General features: G+C 35.9%; 1 protein-coding gene across 5 annotated transcripts in view; it reads right to left on the bottom strand.

The window, feature by feature from the left end:
• TM2D1 (TM2 domain containing 1) overlaps window positions 1-24234 on the bottom strand; it is a 56160-nt gene that overhangs the window by 7966 nt on the left and 23960 nt on the right. For 4 of the 5 annotated variants that reach the window (XM_027108345.1, XM_027108346.1, XM_027108347.1 and 1 more), the window contains one exon: window positions 10449-10522. In XM_027108345.1, the coding sequence (XP_026964146.1) occupies window positions 10449-10522 (74 nt within the window). Of the gene's footprint in view, window positions 1-1155; window positions 1249-9993; window positions 10091-10448; window positions 10523-24234 lie in introns of those variants that run through there. The other variant, XR_003433193.1, reaches the window with a different exon arrangement.

Here is a 24234-nt window from a genome sequence, read left to right as displayed (position 1 = left end):
CGAAAAAAAAAACATATTGGGGGTACTTCCCTGGTGGTGCAGTGGTTAGGAATCCACCTGCCAATGCAGGGGACATGGGTTCGAGCCCTGGTCCGGGAGGATCTCACATGGCCCGGAGCAACTAAGCCCGCAAGCCACAACTACTGAGCCCTCATGACACAACTACTGAAGCCCGTGCACCTAGAGCCTGTGCTCCGCAAAAGAGAAGCCATCGCAATGAGAAGCCCGCGCACCGCAACGAAGAGTAGCCCCCGCTCGCCGCAACTAGAGAAAGCCCGCGTGCAGCAACAAAGACCCAACACAGCCAAATATAAATTAAATTAAATTTTAAAAAAAGATTAAAAGAAACATATTGGGGTAAAATTCTGTTGGAGAATGGGAATAGAAATAAAAATTCAAGGAGAAGAAGAAACAATGTAAAAATTATAATAGTGAAGGGTTCATTCATGTCTTTTTAAAGTCAATGATATTTTAAATTCTATGGTATTTATACTCTGTTGGATACATTTTAAAATTGATGTAACAGTTTTATTTAAATACGTCAATATTTGCAAACTAGAAATTATATCCTTTGCAACTATTTAAACTTATGACAAAACTTAAATGTCAACTTAAAACATGCAAAGGGTAGGGATTAAAAAAAATTTTCTTTTAGGGGTTATGCAACCAGAGTTTGAAGAACACTGCTGTAGCGCATTCTTCACTTTAAAAATAAATTTGGTTTTAAAAACTATTCAACAAATACTTAATTCCTACAGTCTATGCACTGTGCTAGGCATTATACACAGAACAGGGAATAAGATACAATCTGCCAACAGGGAGTTTATTCTAGTGAACTATAAATGTTAATGTTCAAATAACACTTACAAAGCACTTATGTTCTAGATACCATGCTAGGTGCTGTCACGCACTTGGGGATTTCCTCCGAAGATCAAATTGCTTTGTCTTGGCATTTATGAATGTTATTTATGAATTTAAGTATAAATTAAAACCTTTTTAATGGTAACGTCACAGACGAAACTACTATGAGTATTAAGCAAAGAAAGAAAAGAATGGATGACTAGAATTTACATGTTTTGAGACCATATAAAGGAAACAAAGAAAAAGGAAAGCCCAGCCAGTAGAAGTAAGTTAAGTCATATGGTAAAAACTTGCCTAATTTGGAATATGTGCACAGATTGGAACTGGGCCTTTTGTCCTATTATTTTTTTCTTCCTATGCCATCTCCTCTGACAATCTCACTTATCCCTGTTGAAAAAAAAAGTATTCAGAAGTTGGAAATAAGGAAAATATAAGATTGGATGGCCTTTTAATATCATGCATTTCTAATAAGCCCACCTGCAGCTCATTTGACTCTCAGGAAACAGAACTATTTAACTAAAAATTGATTAGGACCCAGATGATTTACAATCTTGTCACATTACCAGTTAACATATAGAAAAATGATAGGGTGTCCTTTTAGTCTTGTTTCCCCTGTCCTGTAGAGAAAATAGCCCCAAAGATTATAGTTTAATTACCTATTAATACATGATCCAATTTTGTATCTAATTTAGCAATCTTATTACAGCATTTCTTTCCCCTCAAATTATGTAATTCTGGCTCCTCAACACCTAGTTCTATGGTGGTAATTCCATCCTCTTTCCACGGGTTTGGTTCAGCCTGGGCATGTAATCAATCACCAATGAGATAATAATCTATGAGACAAGTTCAATGGGAGGCTTATCTGCTTTTAAGAAGATATGTGTGAGAGAAAAAGAGATGTTTTTCCGCCTCTGAAAGTAACTACATAGCAAGTGGTGCTAACCAAAGGAACTGAAGATGACAAAGAGAAGGAAGGAAGAAGGGAAGAAAGGAGGGAAAGAAGGAAGGGAAGGAGGGAATAATGAATTTGGATCTTTCACTTTGTCTTTAAGCTCTAAATTAACAAATCTTAGAACTACCATATCTCCAGATCCTTGGTATATAATATAATAAACTATCACGTTATTAAAGCCAATTTAAATTGAGGTTTCTGTTACTCATAGCCAAAACTCCAGATAATGCACTTGTCTTCAATGCCTCCTACACACCACTGCCAGATCACCAAAGCATAGCACTAGTTGCTATTCTCTGCTAAAACAATTTGAAGACCTGCTCCAAAGACAACCAAATTAAGTCAGTGTGGTAAAGCATTAGACAGAAAGGAAATCTTGAAGAGAAAACTGTCGATAACTAGTTGTAGGATTAATCCTCTCCGGATCTCCATTTTTCTTAGCTGTAAATTGAGGAATAGAATAAACGAATCTGTATGGTACTTTTAAAATTTTATATCTTGTTTGACTGATATTTAAATGCAAACAACTCTACAAGGTATTGTCAACATCCTTTTCTATCAACTATCCCAGCAAAGAAGAAACTGCTCTCCCTACTTAATTTTTAAGAAAACTATCAGCTGTAAAGGTTTCAATATTTAAGTCCATATTCCCTCACCAAAATTAAAAATTAAACCTGTTTTTAAGCATCTATATTATACACTTATGTATAATACAGTGCCAGTTATAAATTACTTTATTTTTGAATTTTATTTTATTTTTTATACAGCAGGTTCTTATTAGTCATCAATTTTATATACATCAGTGTATACATGTCAATCCCAGTCTCCCAATTCATCACACCACCACCCCCACTCCCCCCACTTTCTCCCATTGGTGTCCATATGTTTGTTCTCTACATCTGTGTCTCTATTTCTGCCCTGCAAACCGGTTCATCTGTACCATTTTTCTAGGTTCCACATATATGCGTTAATATACGATATATAAATTATTACAAGTATATTATTGTACTGTTAAATATAAAACTACAAATTTTAAAAAATATCTCATACTGAGAAATATTTTACTCAGTTAAATATGCCTATGTCCACTTGTTCATTGACAATAGAGTATGAAACCTAAAATTATGTGTTTATTTCTCTCCTACGAAATAGCCTGAAGCCAAATTCTATAGCATGAAGTACTTGTTTGATAAGCTAGGGCAGATTTTTTGAAATCTATTGGGAAAAGAAAGACCACTTAACAATTAATGGACCAAGAGGTTACTATAGGTCTTCAAGAGGGAAAACAGGAGGGCCACTACATTGTGGGAAGCTATTTTGTACAAAGGGTGTCAACATCTCTTGTGTGAGAAGCCCTAAAACCACAAGAAAACAACTTCATATTTGTCTACATTAGTTTCCTGCAGCTACTGTAACAAATTACCACAAATTTAGTGGATTAAAACTAGAAATTTACTCTCACAGTTTTGGATGCCAGAAGTCTAGAATCAAGGTTATCAGTGCAGTCATATGACCTACAGAGACTCTAGGGGAGAATCCATTCTAAGGTGCTCCTTTGGCATTGCTTGGCTTATGGCCACGTCACCCCAATCTCTGCCTTTGTCTTCACACCACCTTGTTTTCTGTGTGGGTGTTTGTGTCTAATCCTTTGTCTCCTATAAGGATACTTGTCATTGGATTTAGGGCCCATCCAGATAATCTAGAATAATCTCTTCATATCAAGATACTTAATTTAATCACATCTGCAAAGACCCTTTTTCCAAGTAAGATAATATTCACAGGTTCCAGGGATTTGACGTATCTTTTGTCCTACCACACCTTTGTTCTGTGAAGATGGTTGGTGGTGGTTTGGAGGAACTGGGTGAAATTTAATTTCTCCTTTCCTGTCATTTCTGATTGTTTTCACCATGAAATTTTATTTGCAGCCTAAATGCAAAAAATCTTGAATTGTTTACTTAAAGGAGTAGGCTTTTCTATAGGTGCAAAGTCTATAGCAAGAAAAGTAAATCAGAAAACTTTAGAAGTACACATTAAAGTCAAGAATGTTAAGCAGTGATCATCAAATTTCCTGTTTTCCTGTTCTTAATCTTTGATCTCCACTATAATTCTCCATAATCCCACTCACCCACCCACAGGCACCACACAAATAATGGGCATATACTTAACTGGGTATATGACTTGGAAACATATTTATTCTTGAAAAACATGTGATGTTCTTTGAATAAATATGCATTTTAAATTTATCCAAGTGATACTGTTGTGGATCTTGTTCAATTTCAAACGATTTTCACAGTACACTAAGATTTTAAGACATTTCCATGTAGCTGTATGTACATCTAGGAAAGTGCCTGTAATTGTTGCCTAGTGTTACAGAAGATACATCCATTCTCCAATTAGTGTACACATCTAGGTTAATTCCAACTTCCTGCTACCACAAACAGTGCTATAAGAGACATATTTGTACAATGTCCCCTTGTGGACAGGAGTATGAGTATTTTGGGGTAAGTGCCCAGAAGTATCTCTTTATTTACACATTAGTTATTTGGGTGATTTTGTGAATCATCTTTAGTTTATGGCGCTCATTTAACTATTAAGTTCCCTATCATTTTCTTGTTGATTTGTATATTCCACATATCAATTCCTGTTGCTAGTATTCTTTAACTCAGTCTATTAACTGTTAACTTGGTCTATGATATTCTTTTTAGAAAAGAATTTCTTAATTTTAATGTATCAAATTCAATGATTTTTTTTTCCTTTATGGTTTATGTTTTTGAGATCTTGGTTAAGAAGACTTAACCCATCTAAGGTCATGAAAATATTTTCTTCAATTAGCTTTCTGTAAAAGTTTTCTTCTCCTAGATACATACCCCAAAGAATTGAACAGGGGCTTAAACAGACACTTATACACAAATATTCACAGCAGCGTTATTAACAATAGCCAAAACAGGCAAACAGCCCAAGTGTCCATCAACAGATGAATGGATAAAAGAAACGTGGTACATACATACAGTGGAACATTATTATTCATCCATAAAAAGGAATGAAATTCTGAAACATGCCACAATATCAATGAACCTTGAAAACATTATGCAAAGTGAAATAAACCAGACATAAAAAGACAAATATTGTACGATTCCAACTATATGAAATATCTATAAAGTAGGCAAATTCTTCAGGACAGAGTAGATTAGAGGTTACCAGGGACTGGGGGAGAGCAAAATAGGGAGTTACTGCCTAATTGGTACAGAGTTTCTGTTTTGCGTGATGAAAAAGTTTTCGAAGTAGTGGTGACAGTTGCACAACATTCTGAATGTAATTAATGCCAATGAACTGTATACTTAAAAAAGGTTAAAATGGCAAATTTTGTATTATATATATACTTTACCACACAAAAAAGAGCTTACCTTATTTGAACTTTAACAGTGTTGTAGTTTCGTTTGTAATATATAATCTTTTGATTTTGTTAGTGGAAAATGTATTTTTGTTTGTATATATTTAAGTATCACTCTAGTAACAATAAATTAAAGGAAAAAAGATGGTTACCAGTAACTACTTTAACACCTAAACTTTATCAACAGATGTGATCCCTCATTTACTGGCACTGCCTTGTTGTTGAAGTCAGACTGCTTAAGTAACTCAAATATCTTATACATTTAAAACGTTATGAATGAATTCAGGAGTGAAGGGCAAAAGCTAACATTTTATGCAACTCTATCAATGTATCATTTTTCTATCTAATCCACTTATGAGTTTCTTCATATAAAGAATGCAAATATTAAATTAAAAAGAATGCAAGATCATATCTCCTGAAGACTTGGTAAAAAGTAAAATGACACAGCTGCCTCCAATTAGAGGATAATGATGCAACCTGTGTCCACCCCAGTTCCCCAAAGAAGTAAATTCATATTCTCTTAAAAGTCAAATTACATGTTTGTGTCCAGAGCTGACTTCTGTATGTCGTTAATTTTAACATAAAACCATTAAAAACATCTAATTTGTCACATTTTAATTAAGCACCAAAATTCCCACACAATGCCAGAAGTTACACATTCAGATCCCCTGACTTCATTTGATTTAAAGACTGGTTAGTATTAATCCTTAATGACCGATATAAACATCATTCCTCAAGAAATGAATAGGATTCAGCATCATATCTCCTCAGGGAAACACAGCGCTGGGCTCAGTTTCAGGACTACTTTGTTTTTTGAACATTCCTTTAATTCACTAAATAAAAATCTGCCCACAGGTAAGTGAACTAAGTGAAATCTACTGATACTTAATTGAGATGATGTGACAAAGCAGAGACTACCCAAATTATCATTCCCCTCCGTTTTCCAGTTCATTTCCCCAGTAAATCACACCAGGGTTAAATAAATAATACAGAGAACTATTTGAAAGACTTGATATCTAGTTTTTATATATTGCTGTCCTACACCTAGTGAACTATCAAGGACTTTGACCAACTTTTGCAGTAATGGAAATAGATTTAGGGTGATTACATGTTTAGTACTTTTGATCAATGGCATGTATTTCACGGAGCAAGGGCATAGGATATGCCTTTGACAAAACAAACTGGCTTACACAGAAGTGAACCTATTAACCTGAGCCTTATTTATGCTCTAAACTGAAAAGCCTAGGCTTTTAAAATTTTTAGTAAAATTCAAGAATTTAAACAAGATAAAATCAAGATAACTTTTTATTTTCAGCTTGCAGTTCCAAAGGACATATTTCTGATTATAAGTGGGATGTTATTCTCACACCACTTTGGGGAGGGTAAGATTCTAAGTTCCTTCAGGGCAAGGACCCCAACTTATACCTATTTCTACTTTATCATACCAACTTTTATTTTTGTTCATTACCTCTCAAGTGACCCACGAAATTTAGAACTTTAAAGCCCTAAAGAAGAGCAATCATTTTTTTTAAACTATGATTTTCAGCCTCTCATCTTCCCTGTAATTGGCACAAAGCCACACTTTTCACAAGGTATACTGCATTCAGCTTAAATCAGCAAAATTTTGAGAGCATACTCTATGTTGAGCATACTATTAGTGCTATAGGAGATTAATAAAAATCTTTTTTTCTCAAGAAATTTATGTGTGAAAAATCAAACCTGGTGTGTGAAAGTTAAAAAAAAATACAAAAGCAGTATATAACCCAGGGCTAAAATGAGTTACATATATTAAATGCCAAACTAATGAGATATTTAATAAATTTATTTATAAAATTTAAAACATTGCTTTGTGTATTTTGCTGCTTATATAGTTATTAGTTCTTTAAGGAATCTACTCTGCAATTTTTTTTTTTTAAATTGGGGTATAGTTGTTTTACAATGTTGTGTCTGCAATGTTAATAGGAATGAAAATAAAAGTAATTTCTTCCACAATGCATAGAATTTTTAAAAATTGTCACGAAGAACCCTGACATACTTCCTTCAAAAACTTTCTACATTCCAATGCATATTTCCATTTTCCCCGTACCCATCTTCATGTTTCTGATTTGTGGCTGTCTTGTCTCCACTGAACACAATCAATTTTCTTTCCTTTTTGTTGGTGGAATACACATCAATTGTTTTGGTATAATTAAAACTATTCATTGTGTGAGTGAGAAAAGAGATTTAAATGAAATCAAATATTCTCATATTTTTCCTGATAAAAGACCAAATTATCTAATCTATCCTTCATGATATATATAAATATAAGCACAAAACAATGAGTATTTTAAAATCTTCAGACCTGCCTTATGAATAACTATATATACAGCAACTATATATAGTTATATACAATGGTTGCCTATGATTGAAAAACTGTATGCTATCCATGCATCACTGATTTAGATTTTGTTGAATACACAAAAGAATTAATTCTATGTATTGTTTTATACCATTCATTCACACAGTGCCATCCGCATATTTTTTAAGAACAAAAAACAAACAGAAGAAACTTCAAAAGTTTACTAACAGATAAATTCATCAAAGTGTTTTTAGTAAATATAGCTACATTTAAAGCTTACTTACTTTAGTAATATATGTGTTACACTTTATATTGTTTCAGTTCAAAGATGAAATAACTACAGCTTCCCTGGTGGAGCAGTGGTTAAAAATCCGCCTGTCAATGCAGGGGACATGGATTCGAGCCCTAGTCCAGGAAGATCCCACATGCCGTGGAGCAACTAAGCCCATGCGCCACAACTACTGAGCCTGTGCTCTAGAGCCCGTGCTCCGCAATAAGAGAAGCCAAGACGATGAGAAGCCACGCACCACAATGAAGAGCAGTCCCTGCTCACCACAACTAGAGAAAGCTCGGCGAAGCAACAAAGACCCAATGCAGCCCAAACAAAACAAAACAAAAAGAACAAATAAATAAATTTAGAAAAAAATTATAGGGGCTTTCCTGGTGGCACAGTGGTTGAGAGTCCGCCTGCCGATGCAGGGAACATGGGTTCGTGCCCCGGTCCGGGAAGATCCCACATGCCACGGAGCGGCTGGTCCCGGGAGCCATGGCCGCTGGGCCTGCGCGTCCGGAGCCTGTGCTCCGCAACAGGAGAGGCCACAACAGTGAGAGGCCCGTGTACCGTTAAAAAAAAAAAAAAAAAATATATATATATATATATATATATATATATATATATAAAAGAAATAACTAGGCCTATTTTTTAAAAGAGGATTTTCCTGGATTTTTGTTATAAACACTGTGAAGCAAAGTATGTTTTTATAGGTCTTGAGTTCATGCACAATATGTTTCTGGGATCACAGCCCAAAAGAAAAACATTGCAACTCACTGGGGAATAATATTTAATGGCAAAAAGAAAAAAAAACTGGGGATGGAGAGAATGAGTAAGGAAAGAAGAATAAACAAAAAGATGATAGAATGTAAAAGGTTTATGAGAAATTGAAAAATATATTTAGGACAAAAATATTAACATAGTTTATGATATTTATAGTAAAAACTTATTTGGCTGAAAAAAATTCTCTAAAATTAATGTAGTCAACATCACATGTTAAGTATATTAAACAACATGTAGAATAAGGATACATGTCTTATTTGGCTACTTTTGAAAAATGATTTATTGTTCCCCTAATCTGAAAGCAGTCTAAGGTAGCCATCCCTATTAAAATGTCTTATTTAGGGAAATATACTGTAGAAATTCAAACATTCTAATTCTACCTCAATAATTTGTTGATATAATAGTCTCAATTCTAGATCTTTAAGAACTATTAGTTCTGAAAAGTTTAGGTATACATGTACTAGAAAATAGTGGCTGAATCAAATAAGCTCTGTAATTTGACATAAATAAAGCTACAAAGCACTGACATCATCAAAGAAAGAACGTAGTGTGAAATATTAACTAAATGGTTGGGTTTTAAAGATGTAGAATTCTGTATATCTCAAAGAATCCCAATAATACATTAAATTCCTTGGATCCTCAGAGAAACCCATTTCCAAGCATATGTGCACAAGTACCTTAGCCTCTTCATGCCTGCTTGCCTGTACCACAGTCAGAGAAGGCAGGATATTTGGTTAGGCATATGTTTATGAATAAAGACAGGAAAATTCCAACTTTAAAACCAAATATTTTCCTTGTTTAATTCTGATATCTTATTGGTCCATATGTTGCCTCCTCCTCACAGTATGGTCCCCTCCTCACAGTATGTTACCAAAAATCTAGATTTTGACTTTCTTTTAAAGCATAAGGATAACATCAAGCAGACAGAATTGAGGAGTGGAAATACTGTCTGAGAAAGAAGAGCAAAACTGATGATAATCTAAATACATACTGACACATTTACTGAAGACATTAGGTGCTCCATAAATGCTTACTGAAATGCTGTTTTGTGACATTTGTTGTGATAAATTCATCTCTTTAAGAATCCTCATGAGTTAACCACAACCAGTTCAGTATAATTTAATAGAAAACATCTGGTGGCACTTTTAAACGCGTAAGAAGAGCATTTCACAAACCACTGCAGCAGGAGAAAACGAGGCTAACACAGAGAAGCAGAGATGAAGAGCAGGAGAGTCCTGAACACATCATTTGATTATATGAATTGGGTCTTGCCTGAGACCAGCCCCTCTCCTAGATTTTCCACAGAGTGCCCAGAAATTCCTTTTCTCTTTTTGGCTTAAGCTAGCTGCATTTCAGTTTCTACAATTTGCAACCAAGAGAACGCTAGTATAGAGTACCTTTCCAGTGCAAAAAAAATCTTGTTTCTGCCTCCACATATTCATATGTAAATATCAGATTCCCATCAGTATCCTATTATAGTAATTGACAATGTGGCTGTAACAGGAAAAGAAAAAATAAGCCTGAAATATAACCTCAATCCCACTTAGAGATTCATAATACAAACTATAAAGATTCTGAGTTCTCCAGTAAAGAAATCTCTATAACTCAGCCGAACTCACATTTACAAATCATATTAGAGCACAGAATCCTTGTTAATGAAGGTCTTATGTCTTTTAGAACTGCTAATTGGCACAGGTTGGGAAATGCAACTTGAAAACATGGCCGTGATCCTTTAGATCTAGCATCTGAAGAAACATTGAAAAAGCATTCCTAACTGCTTTCTAACATACATATCACAGAACACAAATTTGAATGTAAAAGTAGTTCATCTTCTAGATTGAAACTAACTTACCTGCATTGAAATAAGAATGAAATCAATTAGGCTCCCAATTCCACAAAATCCTACAGTGCAAAACTTTAACAAACCTAGAAAAGAAGGTAAAGTCATTTACAACCTGGAAAGTCTTATAAATATTAATAAACTTTTCCATTTCCCAATAAACCATTACATATAACACAAATGCTTTATATTGGCAATATAAAAATAACACTTAAAAAAAATCAAATCTTGGGCTTCCCTGGTGGTGCAGTGGTTGAGAATCTGCCTGCCAATGCAGGGGATGCGGGTTCGAGCCCTGGTCTGGGAAGATCCCACATGCCGCAGGGCACTAGGCCCATGAGCCACAACTACTGAGCCTGCGTGTCTGGAGCCCGTGCTCTGCAACAAGAGAGGCCGCGATAGTGAGAAGCCCGCGCACCGTGATGAAGAGCAGCTCCCGCTTGCCACAACTAGAGAAAGCCCTCACACAGAGACGAAGACCCAACACAGCCATAAATAAATAAATAAATAAATAAATAAATAAAGCAAACTGTCAACATGTAAAAATAAATAAACACTATTAAAAAAAAATCAAATCTTCACCTGAAAATATGAGAAAAGTTTAAAGGGCCCTCTACATAGAAAAGCCAAAAAAAATTAATTCACTTAAATAAATAATAAGAACTGAAATAAAAACTCAATGTAATCTTACAAAACTTAAAAGTTTTGTAATCTTACAAAACTTCTAAGAAAATAAACCTTTAAATCTCATTACACCAGAGTTACAGCACATCTTTTAGTCTTAAAATCCTTATTTATTTATTTAGACTTAATACATTATGGATCCAAATTTTAATATGCATTTACAGTAGGAAGTTCAAATAGACAGACTGTCAAGACACAGAAAAAATAATCAGAAAAAAACACTGATCTTGTAGTTAAACAGCAAAATTCTATCAGTTACCCAATTATCTTGAAGTTATCCTATATTGTACTTTTTCCCTAAGCATCTTATGTTTTTTATTAGCCCAATAGTCAAAATCAACAATTCTGTGAGCTATATACACCTGTCCTTGGTTCCAACCATAAAGTTAAGGTACTAAAATAGATGATAATAGAGCATAGAATCTAGGACATATACAATGATATAACACAAAAATATAATGATGAAATTAGAAGAGGCAGATTGGGGGTGGGGGTGGGATGAGTAATCTCTCTTCTATATTTAAACTTGAGCTGCTTTCCAGATATCCCATTTGAGATATAAAAATGGTATGAAGCAAGACTGTTCGTGAAAGGGTAGTTCTAAGCATCAACTACAAATATATATCAGCTAAAATTGTAAGACTGGATGAGATCACCTCTTGCACACATTTGGAAATACATAAAAAAGACTGAAATATGTAGGTAAATTAGATGATTTCCACCCACCCCACCACCCCTTATTAGTATTAGATATACAGTAGAACAATGTTTTAAGTACTGTGATAACACATGTTGGAAATGATATTAAAACTTAAAATATAGATACTATATAAAATTATGCACTTAGTTTTCTTCAAAATACTTATTACCTACCTAATATTTTATATTGTTTACTATCTGTCTCATGGAAGCCCTGTTAGGGGAGGGTCTTTTATATGTCTTGTTCAATTCTGTGTCCTTATTACCTACAACATTGCCTGGCACATGGTAGATGCTCAATATTTGTTGAACAGATAAATTTTCTCAGCTTTTCTGTCTCCTAAAGACCCCTAACTTTTTATCCACTATCTTACATAACAACTCCTTTAATTATTTTTTTCATTCATTGCATTTTACTATAGTTGCCCAAGGAACTTTATCCACTCACTCAGTATATGTACTATATCCATTCACTCACTTATTTTATTTCTGAAATGTATCCCTCTTCACAGAGCATTTTGGAAATACCACAGAGTTTCCCTTCCTTCAACTTGTTTACAAAAAGAATATTAAGAATGGTCAAAAAAAGTTTGTCTTTAATGAACTGCTACTCTATGAAAAAAATGTAACCATGTCAGAGCCTTTGCCCTTGTCATCCCATCTTCCAGTGATGTTCTTCCTGTAGCTCTTCTCATCTCAGGCTACTTCTTCAGAGAAGTCTTTGTAACCTAGCATGCTGCTCCCCGTAGCAGCCCCAGCACTGTTATCACATCTCCCCTATTTATTTCCGTCATGGTGCTGATCAGAAATCATTCATTGGTTTGTTCATTCATTCTCTTTCTTCCTATGCCATGTAAACTCTTAAAGGCAGGGTTCTTATCTGTCTTATTCAAGTCAATTCCTGGAACAGTACGTGACAGAAAGTAAGAGTTTAATAAATATCTGCTGTAAGACTATCAAAAAATTAGAAACAATCTAAGTATCTAACAGGGAGAAATTGTCTCAAGAAATTAAGATAGACCTAACAATAGGAGAAAATACTATGAAGTCATTTTAAAACAATGATATAGAAGTATATTTACTGGCAAAGTAACGATAATACACAAAACAGAGAAAGATGTGAGTCAATTAAAGTCTAGATATTCAGTTGCTAAACCCCTTCTGTAAGGATGTTTCAGAAGATTGAACACGACAGGTTCCTGTTCAGATAAAATATTAGATAAATTAGATAAATATTAGATAAAATGTTAGATACATGTATTTGGAACTTTGATAAATTTTACCTACTCCTGGAGTAACACTTTTCAGAAACTATAGAACAGATCCAAGATGATATTTAAGCATTTAAGGAATCTGCAAACTAATCAATGATGGAAAGCAGGTGAGTGCTTGCTTGGGAAAAAGCAGGACAAGGAGGGCCAAGAGGCAGGGATTACAAATAGGCATGAGGACACTTTGGGGAGTGACAGATATGGTCATTATCTTGATCATGGTGGTTGTTTCACAGGTGTATACATGTCTAACTTATAAAACTGTACATTTTAAATATGTGCACTTTAAGAGATAATGAGTCAAAGTAAAAGCTTAGAATAGTACATGGTACATGGCAAACATATGATAAATGTTAGCCCAGCTGCTACTTGTGCTACCACTATTTCTACTATATTACAATTATTATTATAATTGAGAAATTTATACAGCATAAACCCACATCATTTACAGTAGCATCATCTAACCTAGCCTCCTCTTGCAAATTCCTTCTGTCTGTGTTACAGTCAAACTACCCGAAGTTCTCTTCCAATGGGCTGTGCTCTCATACCTGCATTTATATGTGCTATGCTGTCTTCTGCCTTGCCTCCTCTGCTGCCCCCCACTATTCCCAATCATCTAGCTAACTCTCTTTGGGCCTCTCACTGCTGCGGCCTCTCCCGTTGCAGAGCACAGACTCCAGACGCGCAGGCTCAGTGGCCATGGCTCACGGGCCCAGCCGCTCCGCGGCATGTGGGATCTTCCCGGACCCGGACACGAACCCGTGTCCCCCGCATCGGCAGGCGGAGTCTCAACCACTGCGCCACCAGGGAAGCCCCCTAGCTAACTTCTAATAGTCTTTCTTAAAACTTCTGGAAAGTTTTCTCTAATGCTCCCAGGATGAATTTAATGCCATCTCTAGATGCTCCCTAGCACCCTGCCCTTAACTTTCAGCAGAGCACATATCCCATGGTATGATTTATTATATATTTATTTGTCTGACTTCCCCTATATCCTTCCTTCCACAAGCAACTTGAAGTCAGGGCTGTGTCATTTCTGTGCCTAGTCAATATGGCTACTGAAGGAATAAAATATATCAATAGTAAATTATCTTATTTGTAAACAAACACTGAGCAACTTGAAAAACACAAAGTAGCATACATTCTAAACAGCATTTATTAAAACTGAAAACGATCAGAACCCTGTGGGGCCCCTGGGCACAGAAGTCCTTCTGTCCCCTGTTTTCTTGTTTGTAGGGAAGAGGATCCAGTCTCCATGACCACCTCTGAGTTCTAAAGGGCGGACTCAAACAGCTGCTAATCAAGGGAGGAGCAGCCAAGAAACTACCTGAGGCCAGGAACCAGAGAAGCTCATCAAGATTATCTGAGACCAGATTACAGAAGTGCAGGCCCCGTACACACCCTAATCTTGTCAGCAACCCCACCCTCGAACTATTGCTATAAAACACCTCATCAAATCCTCCTGGGTTGGGACACATAGTTTTCGACTGCAGGAGCCCACTGTGTCCCCCTTTGGCTGGCAAAACAATAAAGCTATTCTTTTCTCCTTCACCCAAAACTCTGTCTCCGAGATTCAATTTGGCACCGGTGTACAGAGGCCAAGCTTTCGGCAAAAAACAATGCAAACCGTTACTCTTACAGATTTCATTATTTTGAGCACCAATACCAGTTTTTAAAAGATGGGGAGGTATTAGTGAACTACCAAAAGTAGACTGACTTTTTTGTCCAAGTAAAAATTTTTAGGGCTCTTTGTACAGACCCTATTTACTTATCTTATTATGGAAAGAAATATTATATTTAGATTTTAGAGATTGTTTTCTAATTCCAATTAACAATGTTTCCAATCAAGAAGGATCCATTTTTATCTTGAACCATTACTATTGTAGATATATTTTTCCAAAAAGATTCTGCTGCCAGATGACATTAATAAATGTCATGCTTTTAGTGTACTTTATTTATACTTCAGTAACTTAAACTTTACATTTAAAAGTACACAAATTCAGGGCTTCCCTGGTGGCGCAGTGGTTGAGAGTCCGCCTGCCGATGCAGGGGACACGGGTTCGTGCCCCGGTCCAGGAAGATCCCACGTGCTGCGGAGCGGCTGGGCCCATGAGCCATGGATGCTGAGCCTGCGCGTCCGGAGCCTGTGCTCCACAACGGGAGAGGCCACAACAGTGAGAGGCCCGCGTACCGAAAAAAATAAAAAGAAAAAAAACAGTACACAAATTCAATAAAAGAATTTATTTGGGTATAAAATAAAAAGAACAGAGATTCATTTTTGGTATTCTAAAAAATTTTGGTATTTTTTGTTTTATTGCAGGTTGAATCTTGTAAATACTTTTGTTTCTGTATAACTATGTTAGAGAATGCAGATGATTATTTCATACTGAAGTTGCTGTTTGCCAAATCCCAAGCATTCTATAACGATTTGGTAATTAGTTATCACTATTCTTTTTGTATCTATAACTATAAAGGAGAGCTTTCAAATCTTAGAAGAGTTTAACCTACAAATCCCTTTACCTTTATTTGTCCTACAATCTGTGGATATAATACGCCAGTGCAAACTAGTAACTCCAAACTCAAGAAGAAAACAAGAATAATATAACCAAAGATTTATAAGTTTGGGGCTTAAAAACATGCAACATTTTGTTATTCTCGTAATAAGAAAACATTTACACTTAAAAGTAATACCACTATGAAAAGAGTATCTCTCCCCCATTAACTGCTCCAAAAGAGCTATTATCTTTGAGAATCCATAATCTTTTAATGCTACAATGGACAAAACATAATATACCAGTTACTGCATATTAAAAAAATCACAGGGCTTCCCTGGTGGCGCAGTGGTTGAGAGTCTGCCTGCTGATGCAGGGGACACGGGTTCTTGCCCCGGTCCGGGAAGATCCCACATGACGCGGAGTGGCTAGGCCCATGAGCCATGGCTGCTGAGCCTGTGCGTCCGGAGCCTGTGCTCCGCAACGGGAGAGGCCACAACAGTGAGAGGCCCATGTACCGCAAAAAAAAAAAAAAAAAAAAAAATCACAGATGTTAACATGGTTAAAAACACAAAGATGGAATATTAGAAAAATAAGGCTTCATGGTGAAAAAAGGCTTCCAGCTAAAGCAGCACTGGAACAATAAGTCAATTAAAGGAAATAAAGCTATACATAAAGTAATAGTTCTGGGCTAAAAAGAAATTTGAAATACCTAGAAAGAAAATTTTTCTTAAAGGAATGTTTGGATCTTATCAAATTTAATTTAATCTCACCCTCAACACATTTCCCTTACTTAATCCTAAAGTAAAATTTATATAACGAAGTATCACATTCAACACTAAATTACTTAAAAAGAAACCTACTGTATAGCATAGGGAACTATATTCAATATCTTGTAATAACTTATAATGGAAAAGAATCTTTAAAAGAAAAAAATACATATATATTTATACATATACATATATATATGACTGAATCACGTTGCTGTACATCTGAAACACTGTAAATCAACTATACTTCAGTTAAAAAAAAAAGAAAAAAAAGAAATTACTGGGCTTCCCTGGTGGCGCAGTGGTTGAGAGTCCGCCTGCCAATGCAGGGGACATAGGTTTGTGCCCCGGTCCGGGAAGATCCCATATGCCGCGGAGCGGCTGGGCCCATGAGCCATGGCTGCTGAGCCTGCGCGTCTGGACCCTGTGCTCTGCAACGGGAGAGGCCACAAAAGTGAAAGGCCCGCGTACCGCAAAAAAAAAAAAAAAAAAAAAAAAGAAATTACTTAAGAACAAGCTTCATCATATCTGCATTATTTATTTGGTTCTTATAAAATTCCAGTGATCATAAATGGTATCGAAAGGATTTTAAAAAGCTATCTATAAAGGGGCAGTGTCAAGGTGGTGTACTAGGAGGACGTGGAATTCGTGCCTCCTCACAACTAGGGCACCTACCAGGCACCGGGGGGGGACACAGAAACCTAAGGGGACTGGAGGAACCCCAGTGACCGGACTGGGGTCTGTTTTACCTTGTTGATTCACTGTTGTTGATTCTTTTATACTTTTATTTTTCATAATAAATCTTTTATTTTTCTAATTTTATTTTATCCTTTATATTTTGTTATTGTTCTCCCTTTTTGGCTTATTTCCCCACCCCACCCTTTTTTTTCTTTCTTTTTCTGTTGTGCTTTTAATTTGTTGTTTCAATTATAGTTTTATTTTGCTAATATATATTTTATCTTTCTAATTTCATTTTGTTTTTTATTCTTTGATATTATATTGCTCCTTTTTTTCTTTCTTTTTCATTTATTTATTTTTTTAACCATGCCACAAAGCTTGCGGGATCTTGGTTCCCAGGCTGGAGGTCAGGCCTGAGCTCCTGTGGTGGGAGCTCCGAGTCCAAATTGCTGGAATAACAGAGAACCTCAGACACCAGAGAATATCAATCAGAGTGAGGCCTACTGGAGGTCCTCATCTCAGCAACAAGACCTGGCTCTATCTAACTGTCAGCAAGCTCCAGTGCTGTACGTCTCAGGCCATGCAACCAGTAAGACAGGAATACACCACCACCCATTAAAAAAAGTATGGAATGACAACAAATATGTCACAGACGAAGGAGCAAGGCAAAAACCTACAAGACCAAATAAACGAAGACAAAATACGCAACCTACCTGAAAAAGAATTCAGAGTAATGACAGTAAAGATGGGCCAAAATCTCGGAAACAGAATGGAGAAAATAAAAGAAACATTTAACAAGGATCTAGAAGAACTAAAGAGCAAACAAACAATGATGAACAACACAATTACTGAAATTAAAAATGCTCTAGAAGGAATCAATAACAGAATAACTGAGGCAGAAGTATGGATAAGTGAGCTGGGAGATAAAATAATGGAAATAACTGCCAGGGAGCAGTATAAAGAAAAAAGAATGAAAGGAATTGAGGACAGTCTCAGAGACCTCTGGGACAACATTAAATGCAACAACATTCGACTTATATGGGTCCCAGAAGAAGAACAGAAAAAGAAAGGGTACGAGAAAATATTTGAAGAGATTATAGTCAAAAACTTCCCTAACATGGGAAAGGAAATAGCCACCCAAGTCCAGGAAGTGCAGTGAATCCCGTACAGGATAAATCCAAGGAGAAACACGACAAGACACATAGTAATCAAATTGGCAAAAATTAAAGACAAAGAAAAATTATTGAAAACAGCAAGGGAAAAATGACAAATAACATACAATGGAACTCCCATACGGTTAAGAGCTGATTTCTCAGCAGAAACTCTACAAGCCAGAAGGGAGTGGCATGATATACTTAAAGTGACGAAAGGTAAGAACCTACAACCAAGATTACTCTACCCAACAAGGATCTCATTCAGATTCGATGCAGAAATCAAAGGCTTTACAGACAAGCAAAAGCTAAGAGAATTCAGCACCACCAAACCAGCTCTACAACAAATGCTAAAGGAACTTCTCTAAGTGGGAAACACAAGAGAAGAAAAGGACCTACCAAAAAAACCCCCAAAACAATTAAGAAAATGGTCATAGGAACATACATATCGATAATTACCTTCAACGTGAATGGATTAAATGCTCCAGCCAAAAGACATAGGCTTGCTGAAGGGATACAAAAACAAGACCCATATATATGCTGTCTACAAGAGACCTACTTCAGACCTAGGGACACATACAGACTGAAAGTGAGGGGATGGAAAAAGATATTCCATGCAAATAGAAATCAAAGAAAGCTGGAGTAGCAAGTCTCATATCAGACAAAATAGACTTCAAAATAAAGACTATTACAAGAGACAAAGAAGGACACTACATAATGATCAAGGGGTCAATCCAAGAAGATATAACAATTGTAAATATTTACGCACCCAACACAGGAGCACCTCAATACATAAGGCAAATGCTAACAGCCATAAAAGGGGAAATCAACACTAACAATCATAATAGGGGACTTTAACACCCTATTTTCACCAAAGGACAGATCATCCAAAATGAAAATAAATAAGGAAACACAAGCTTTAAATGACACATTAAACAGATGGACTTAATTGATATTTATAGGACATTCCATCCAAAAACAACAGAATACACTTTCTTCTCAAGTGCTCATGGAACATTCTCCAGGATAGACCATATCTTGGGCCACAAATCAAGCCTCGGTAAATTTAAGATAATTGAAATCGTATCAAGTATCTTTTCTGACCACAGTGCTATGAGACTAGATACCAATTACAGGAAAAAAACTATAAGAAATACAAACAAATGGAGGCTAAACAACATGCTACTAAATAACCAAGAGATCACTGAAGAAATCAAAGAGGAAATCAAAAAAATACCTAGAAACAAATGACAATGAAAACACAATGACCCAAAACCTATGGGATGCGGCAAAAGCAGTTCTAAGAGGGAAGTTTACAGCAATACAATCCTACCTCAAGAAAGAAGAAACATCTCAAATAAACAACATAACCTTACACCTAAAGCAATTAGAGAAAGAAGAACAAAAAACCCCCAAAGTTAGAAGGAAAGAAATCATAAAGATCAGATCAGAAATAAATGAAAAAGAAATGAAGGAAACAGTAGCAAAGATCAACAAAACTAAAAGCTATCTCTTTGAGAAGATAAACAAAATTGATAAACCATTAGCCAGACTCATCAAGAAAAAAGGGAGAAGACAAATCAATGGAAGTAGAAATGAAAATGGAGAAGTAACAACTGACACTGCAGAAACACAAAGGACCATGAGAGATCACTACAAGCAACTATATGCCAATAAAATGGACAACCTGGAAGAAATGGACAAATTCTTAGAAAAGCACAACCTTCCGAGACTGAACCAGGAAGAAACAGAAAATAAAAACAAACCAGTCACAAGCACTGAAATTGAAACTGTGATTAAAAAGCTTCCAACAAATAAAAGCCCAGGACCAGATAGCTTCACAGGTGAATTCTATCAAACATTTAGAGAAGAGCTAACACCTATCCTTCTCAAACTCTTCCAAAATATAGCAGAGGGGGGAACACTCCCAAACACATTCTACGAGGCCACCACCACCAATACCAAAGCCAGACAAAGATGTCACAAAGAAAGAAACCTACAGGCCAATATCACTGATGAACATAGATGCAAAAATCCTCAACAAAATACTAGCAAACAGAATCCAACAGCACATTAAAAGGATCCTATACCACGATCAAGTGGGGTTTATCTCAGGAATGCAAGGATTCTTCAATATACGCAAGTCAATCAATGTGATAAACCATATTAACAAATTGGAGGATAAAAACAATATGATAATCTCAATAGATGTAGAAAATGCTTTTGACAAAACTCAAAACTCATTTATGATAAAAACTCTCCAGAAAGAAGGCATAAAGGGAACCCACCTCAACATTAAGAAAGGCCATATATGACAAACCCACAGCCAACATCAATCTCAATGGTGAAAAACTGAAAGTATTTCCTCTAAGATCAGGAACAAGACAAGGTTGCCCACTCTCACCGCTATTATTCAAAATAATTTTGGAAGTTTCAGCCACAGCAATCAGAGAAGAAAAAGAAATAAAAGGAATCCAAATCGGAAAAGAAGTAAAACTGTCACTTTGCATATGACATGATACTATACATAGAGAATCCTAAAGATGCTACCAGAAAACTACTAGAGCTAATCAATGAATTTGGTAAAGTAGCAGGATACAAAATTAACACACAGAAATCTGCTGCATTCCTATACACTAATGATGAAAAATCTGAAAGAGAACTTAAGGAAACACTCCCATTTACCTGTGCAACAAAAAGAATAAAATACCTAGGAATAAACCTACCTAAGGAGACAGAAGACCTGTATGCAGAAAACTATAAGACATTGATGAAAGAGATTAAAGATGATACAAACAGATGGAGAGATTTACCATGTTCTTGGATTGGAAGAATCAACATTGTGAAAATGACTATACTACTCAAAGCAGTCTACACATTCAATGCACTCCCCATCAAACTACCACTGGCATTTTTCACAGAACAAGAACAAAAAATTTCACAATTTGGATGGAAACACAAAAGACCCCGAATAGCGAAAGCAATCTTGAGGAAGAAAAATGGAGCTGGAGGAATCAGGCTTCCTGACTTCAGACTATACTACAAAGCTACAGTAATCAAGACAGTATGGTACTGGCACAAAAACAGAAATAGAAATCAATGGAACAGGACAGAAACCCAGAGATAATCCCATGCACATATGGTCACCTTATCTTTGATAAAGGAGGCAAGAATATACAATGGAGAAAAGACAGCCCCTTCAATAAGTAGTACTGGGAAAACTGGACAGCTACATGTAAAAGAATGAAACTAGAACACTTCCTTACACCATACACAAAAATAAACTCAAAATGGATTAAAGACCTAAATGTAAGGCCAGACACTATCAAACTCTTAGAGGAAAACATAGGAAGAACACTCTATGACATAAATCACAGCAAGACCTTTTTTTTTTTTTTTTTTTTTTTTTTGCGGTACACGGGCCTCTCACTATTGTGACCTCTCCCGTTGTGGAGCACAGGCTCCAGACGCACAGGCTCAGCAGCCATGGCTCACGGGCCCAGCGGCTCTGCGGCATCTTCCCGGACCGGGTCACGAACCCATGTCCCCTGTATCGGCAGGCAGACTCTCAACCACTGTGCCACCAGGGAAGCCCACATCAAGATCTTTTTTGACCCACACCCTAGAGAAATGGAAATAAAAACAAAAATAAACAAATGGGCCTAATGAAACTTAAAAGCTTTTGCCCAGCAAAGGAAACCACAAACAAGATGAAAAGACAACCCTCAGAATTGGAGAAAATATTTGCAAACAATGTAACTGACAAAGGATTAATCTCCAAAATATATAAGCAGCTCATGCAGCTGAATATGGAAAAACCAAACAACCCAATCCAAAAATGGGCAGAAGACCTAAATAGACATTTCTCCAAAGAAGATATACAGATTGCCAACAAACACATGAAAAGATGCTCGACATCACTAATCATTAGAGAAATGTAAATCAAAACTACAGTGAGGTATCACCTCACACTGGTCAGAATGGCCATCACCAAAAAATCTACAAACAATAAATGCTGGAGAGGTTGTGGAGAAAAAGGAACCCTCTTGCGCTGTTGGTGAGAATGTAAATTGATACAGCCACTACGAAGAACAGTATGGAGGTTCCTTAAAAAACTAAAAATAGAACTACCATTGACTCAGCAATCCCACTACTGGGCAGATGCCCTGAGAAAACCACAATTCAAAACGAGACATGTGCCACAATGTTCACTGTAGCACTATTTACAGGACATGGAAGCAACCTAAGTGTTCATCGACAGATGAATGGATAAAGAAGATGTGGCACATATATACAATGGAAAATTACTCAAGCATAAAAATAAAAGAAATTGAGTTATTTGTAGTGAGGTGGATGGACCTAGAGTCTGTCATACAGAGTGAGTTAAGTCAGAAAGAGAAAAACAAATACCGTATGCTAACACATATATATGGAATCTAAAAAAAAAAAAATGGTTCTGAAGAACCTAGCGTCAGGACAGGAATAAAGATGCAGACATAGAGAATGGACTTGAGGACACGGGGAAGGGGAAGGGTAAGCTGGGACAAAGTGAGAGAGTAGCACTGACATATGTACACTACCAAATGTAAAACAGATAGCTAGTGGGAAGCAGCTGCATAGCACACGGAGATCATCTCAGTGCTTTGTGACCACCTAGAGTGGTGGGATAGGGAGGGTGGAAGGGAGACACAAGAGGGAGGGGATATGAGGATATACGTATGCACAGAGCGGATTCACTTTGTTATACAGCAGAAAAGTAACACACCATTGTAAAGCAATTATACTCCAACAAAGATGTTAAAAAAAAAAAGTTATCTATAAATATACTATCACTGCTTTTAATTACCATGAAGAAAGATTAAATAAGATTATAAGAAAAATAGTTTTAGGCTCTGCCTGTAACTATTTTCATACCAGTCAACATTGCATTCTCCATTTAAGAATTTTTTTAAATGGCAGTAATCATTTTAATTGAATACCAAAATTCTTTAACCTTGGATTCTTAGTAAAAATTAAAACTTAATTAAAAACATTTAAATGTTTTAAGTTTACAAACACGGTAATTTTACATATTAGATTAAATTGATAAAACATCAAAATCCTTCACATTTATATAGCTTAAATGTCAGTAAGATAGGGATAAAAATATTTGAATGCTTGAAGAGATATAAGAACTTTCAGTTAAAAATAATGTATTTGACATGTCCTCTTAACTCCTCTCACTCCAGGACCCCATTAAAGGATAGTAAAGGGATTTTTAAAGCCATAAACCCAGCAGAATAAAGAGAATGGAAGAAAATTCAGAAGCAGATGAATGAGAAGTGACAGACTTAACAATCTTGAGAAAGTTGTATCTTAAGCCAACAGTCAAAAAACTTGAATTAATGAACATCCAAAGGTTGTTGTAATAATAAAGTTACTTAAAGATTTTTACACTAAGAAATAAAGTCAAATGTAAAAATTACATTTGTAAATTTATAGAATCTCAGCCTCAAACTGAAAGGTTCTCTTTGACTGAAATTAATTAATAGATTGGAGTAGCAGTGGTTGGAGAAAGGGAGCTCCTGGCAGGGAACTAACATTCACGAACCAGAGTCACTATACAGAGCTTTATATGGAGCTTTATAACCTAGAGTTTTATTTTGTAGGAAAAGAAAATCATAATATACAAACCAACATGTTATTATGTGCTGCAATAAGTCAAAAAAATTAACTTAGACCATATGACATGACAGCTCATTTGACACTCATCACAGGAAGCTAAAAAGTCACTCATTAAACCAAATATTTAAAATATATTTACTATTCAAAATCATCATAGAATAAACTGTTCAAAGAAATAGTATTTCTCCTTCCCTCAGGCCAGGACTACTGCATCCATCTCTTTTTAGCTTCCTCTGCCACCAGTCTTTCTCCGTTCAAAGCCATTTCCCACAATTTCTCCAGTATCATCTTCCTGAAATATAAACCTGACCATGACACTCCTCTGATTAAAAACTTTTATGCCTTCTGATGTTTAAAGGGTAAAGTCCAAACTCCAGAACAAGACACTCAAA

This window comes from Aethalodelphis obliquidens, unplaced genomic scaffold, assembly GCF_003676395.1.
Source record: "Aethalodelphis obliquidens isolate GAN/ISIS:26980383/991018 unplaced genomic scaffold, ASM367639v1 scaffold9, whole genome shotgun sequence".
In the NCBI taxonomy this organism is placed as follows: Eukaryota; Metazoa; Chordata; class Mammalia; order Artiodactyla; family Delphinidae; genus Aethalodelphis; species Aethalodelphis obliquidens.
The sequence above is the reverse complement of the archived record's forward strand: the minus strand, read 5'-3'. Positions and strand labels throughout refer to the sequence as shown.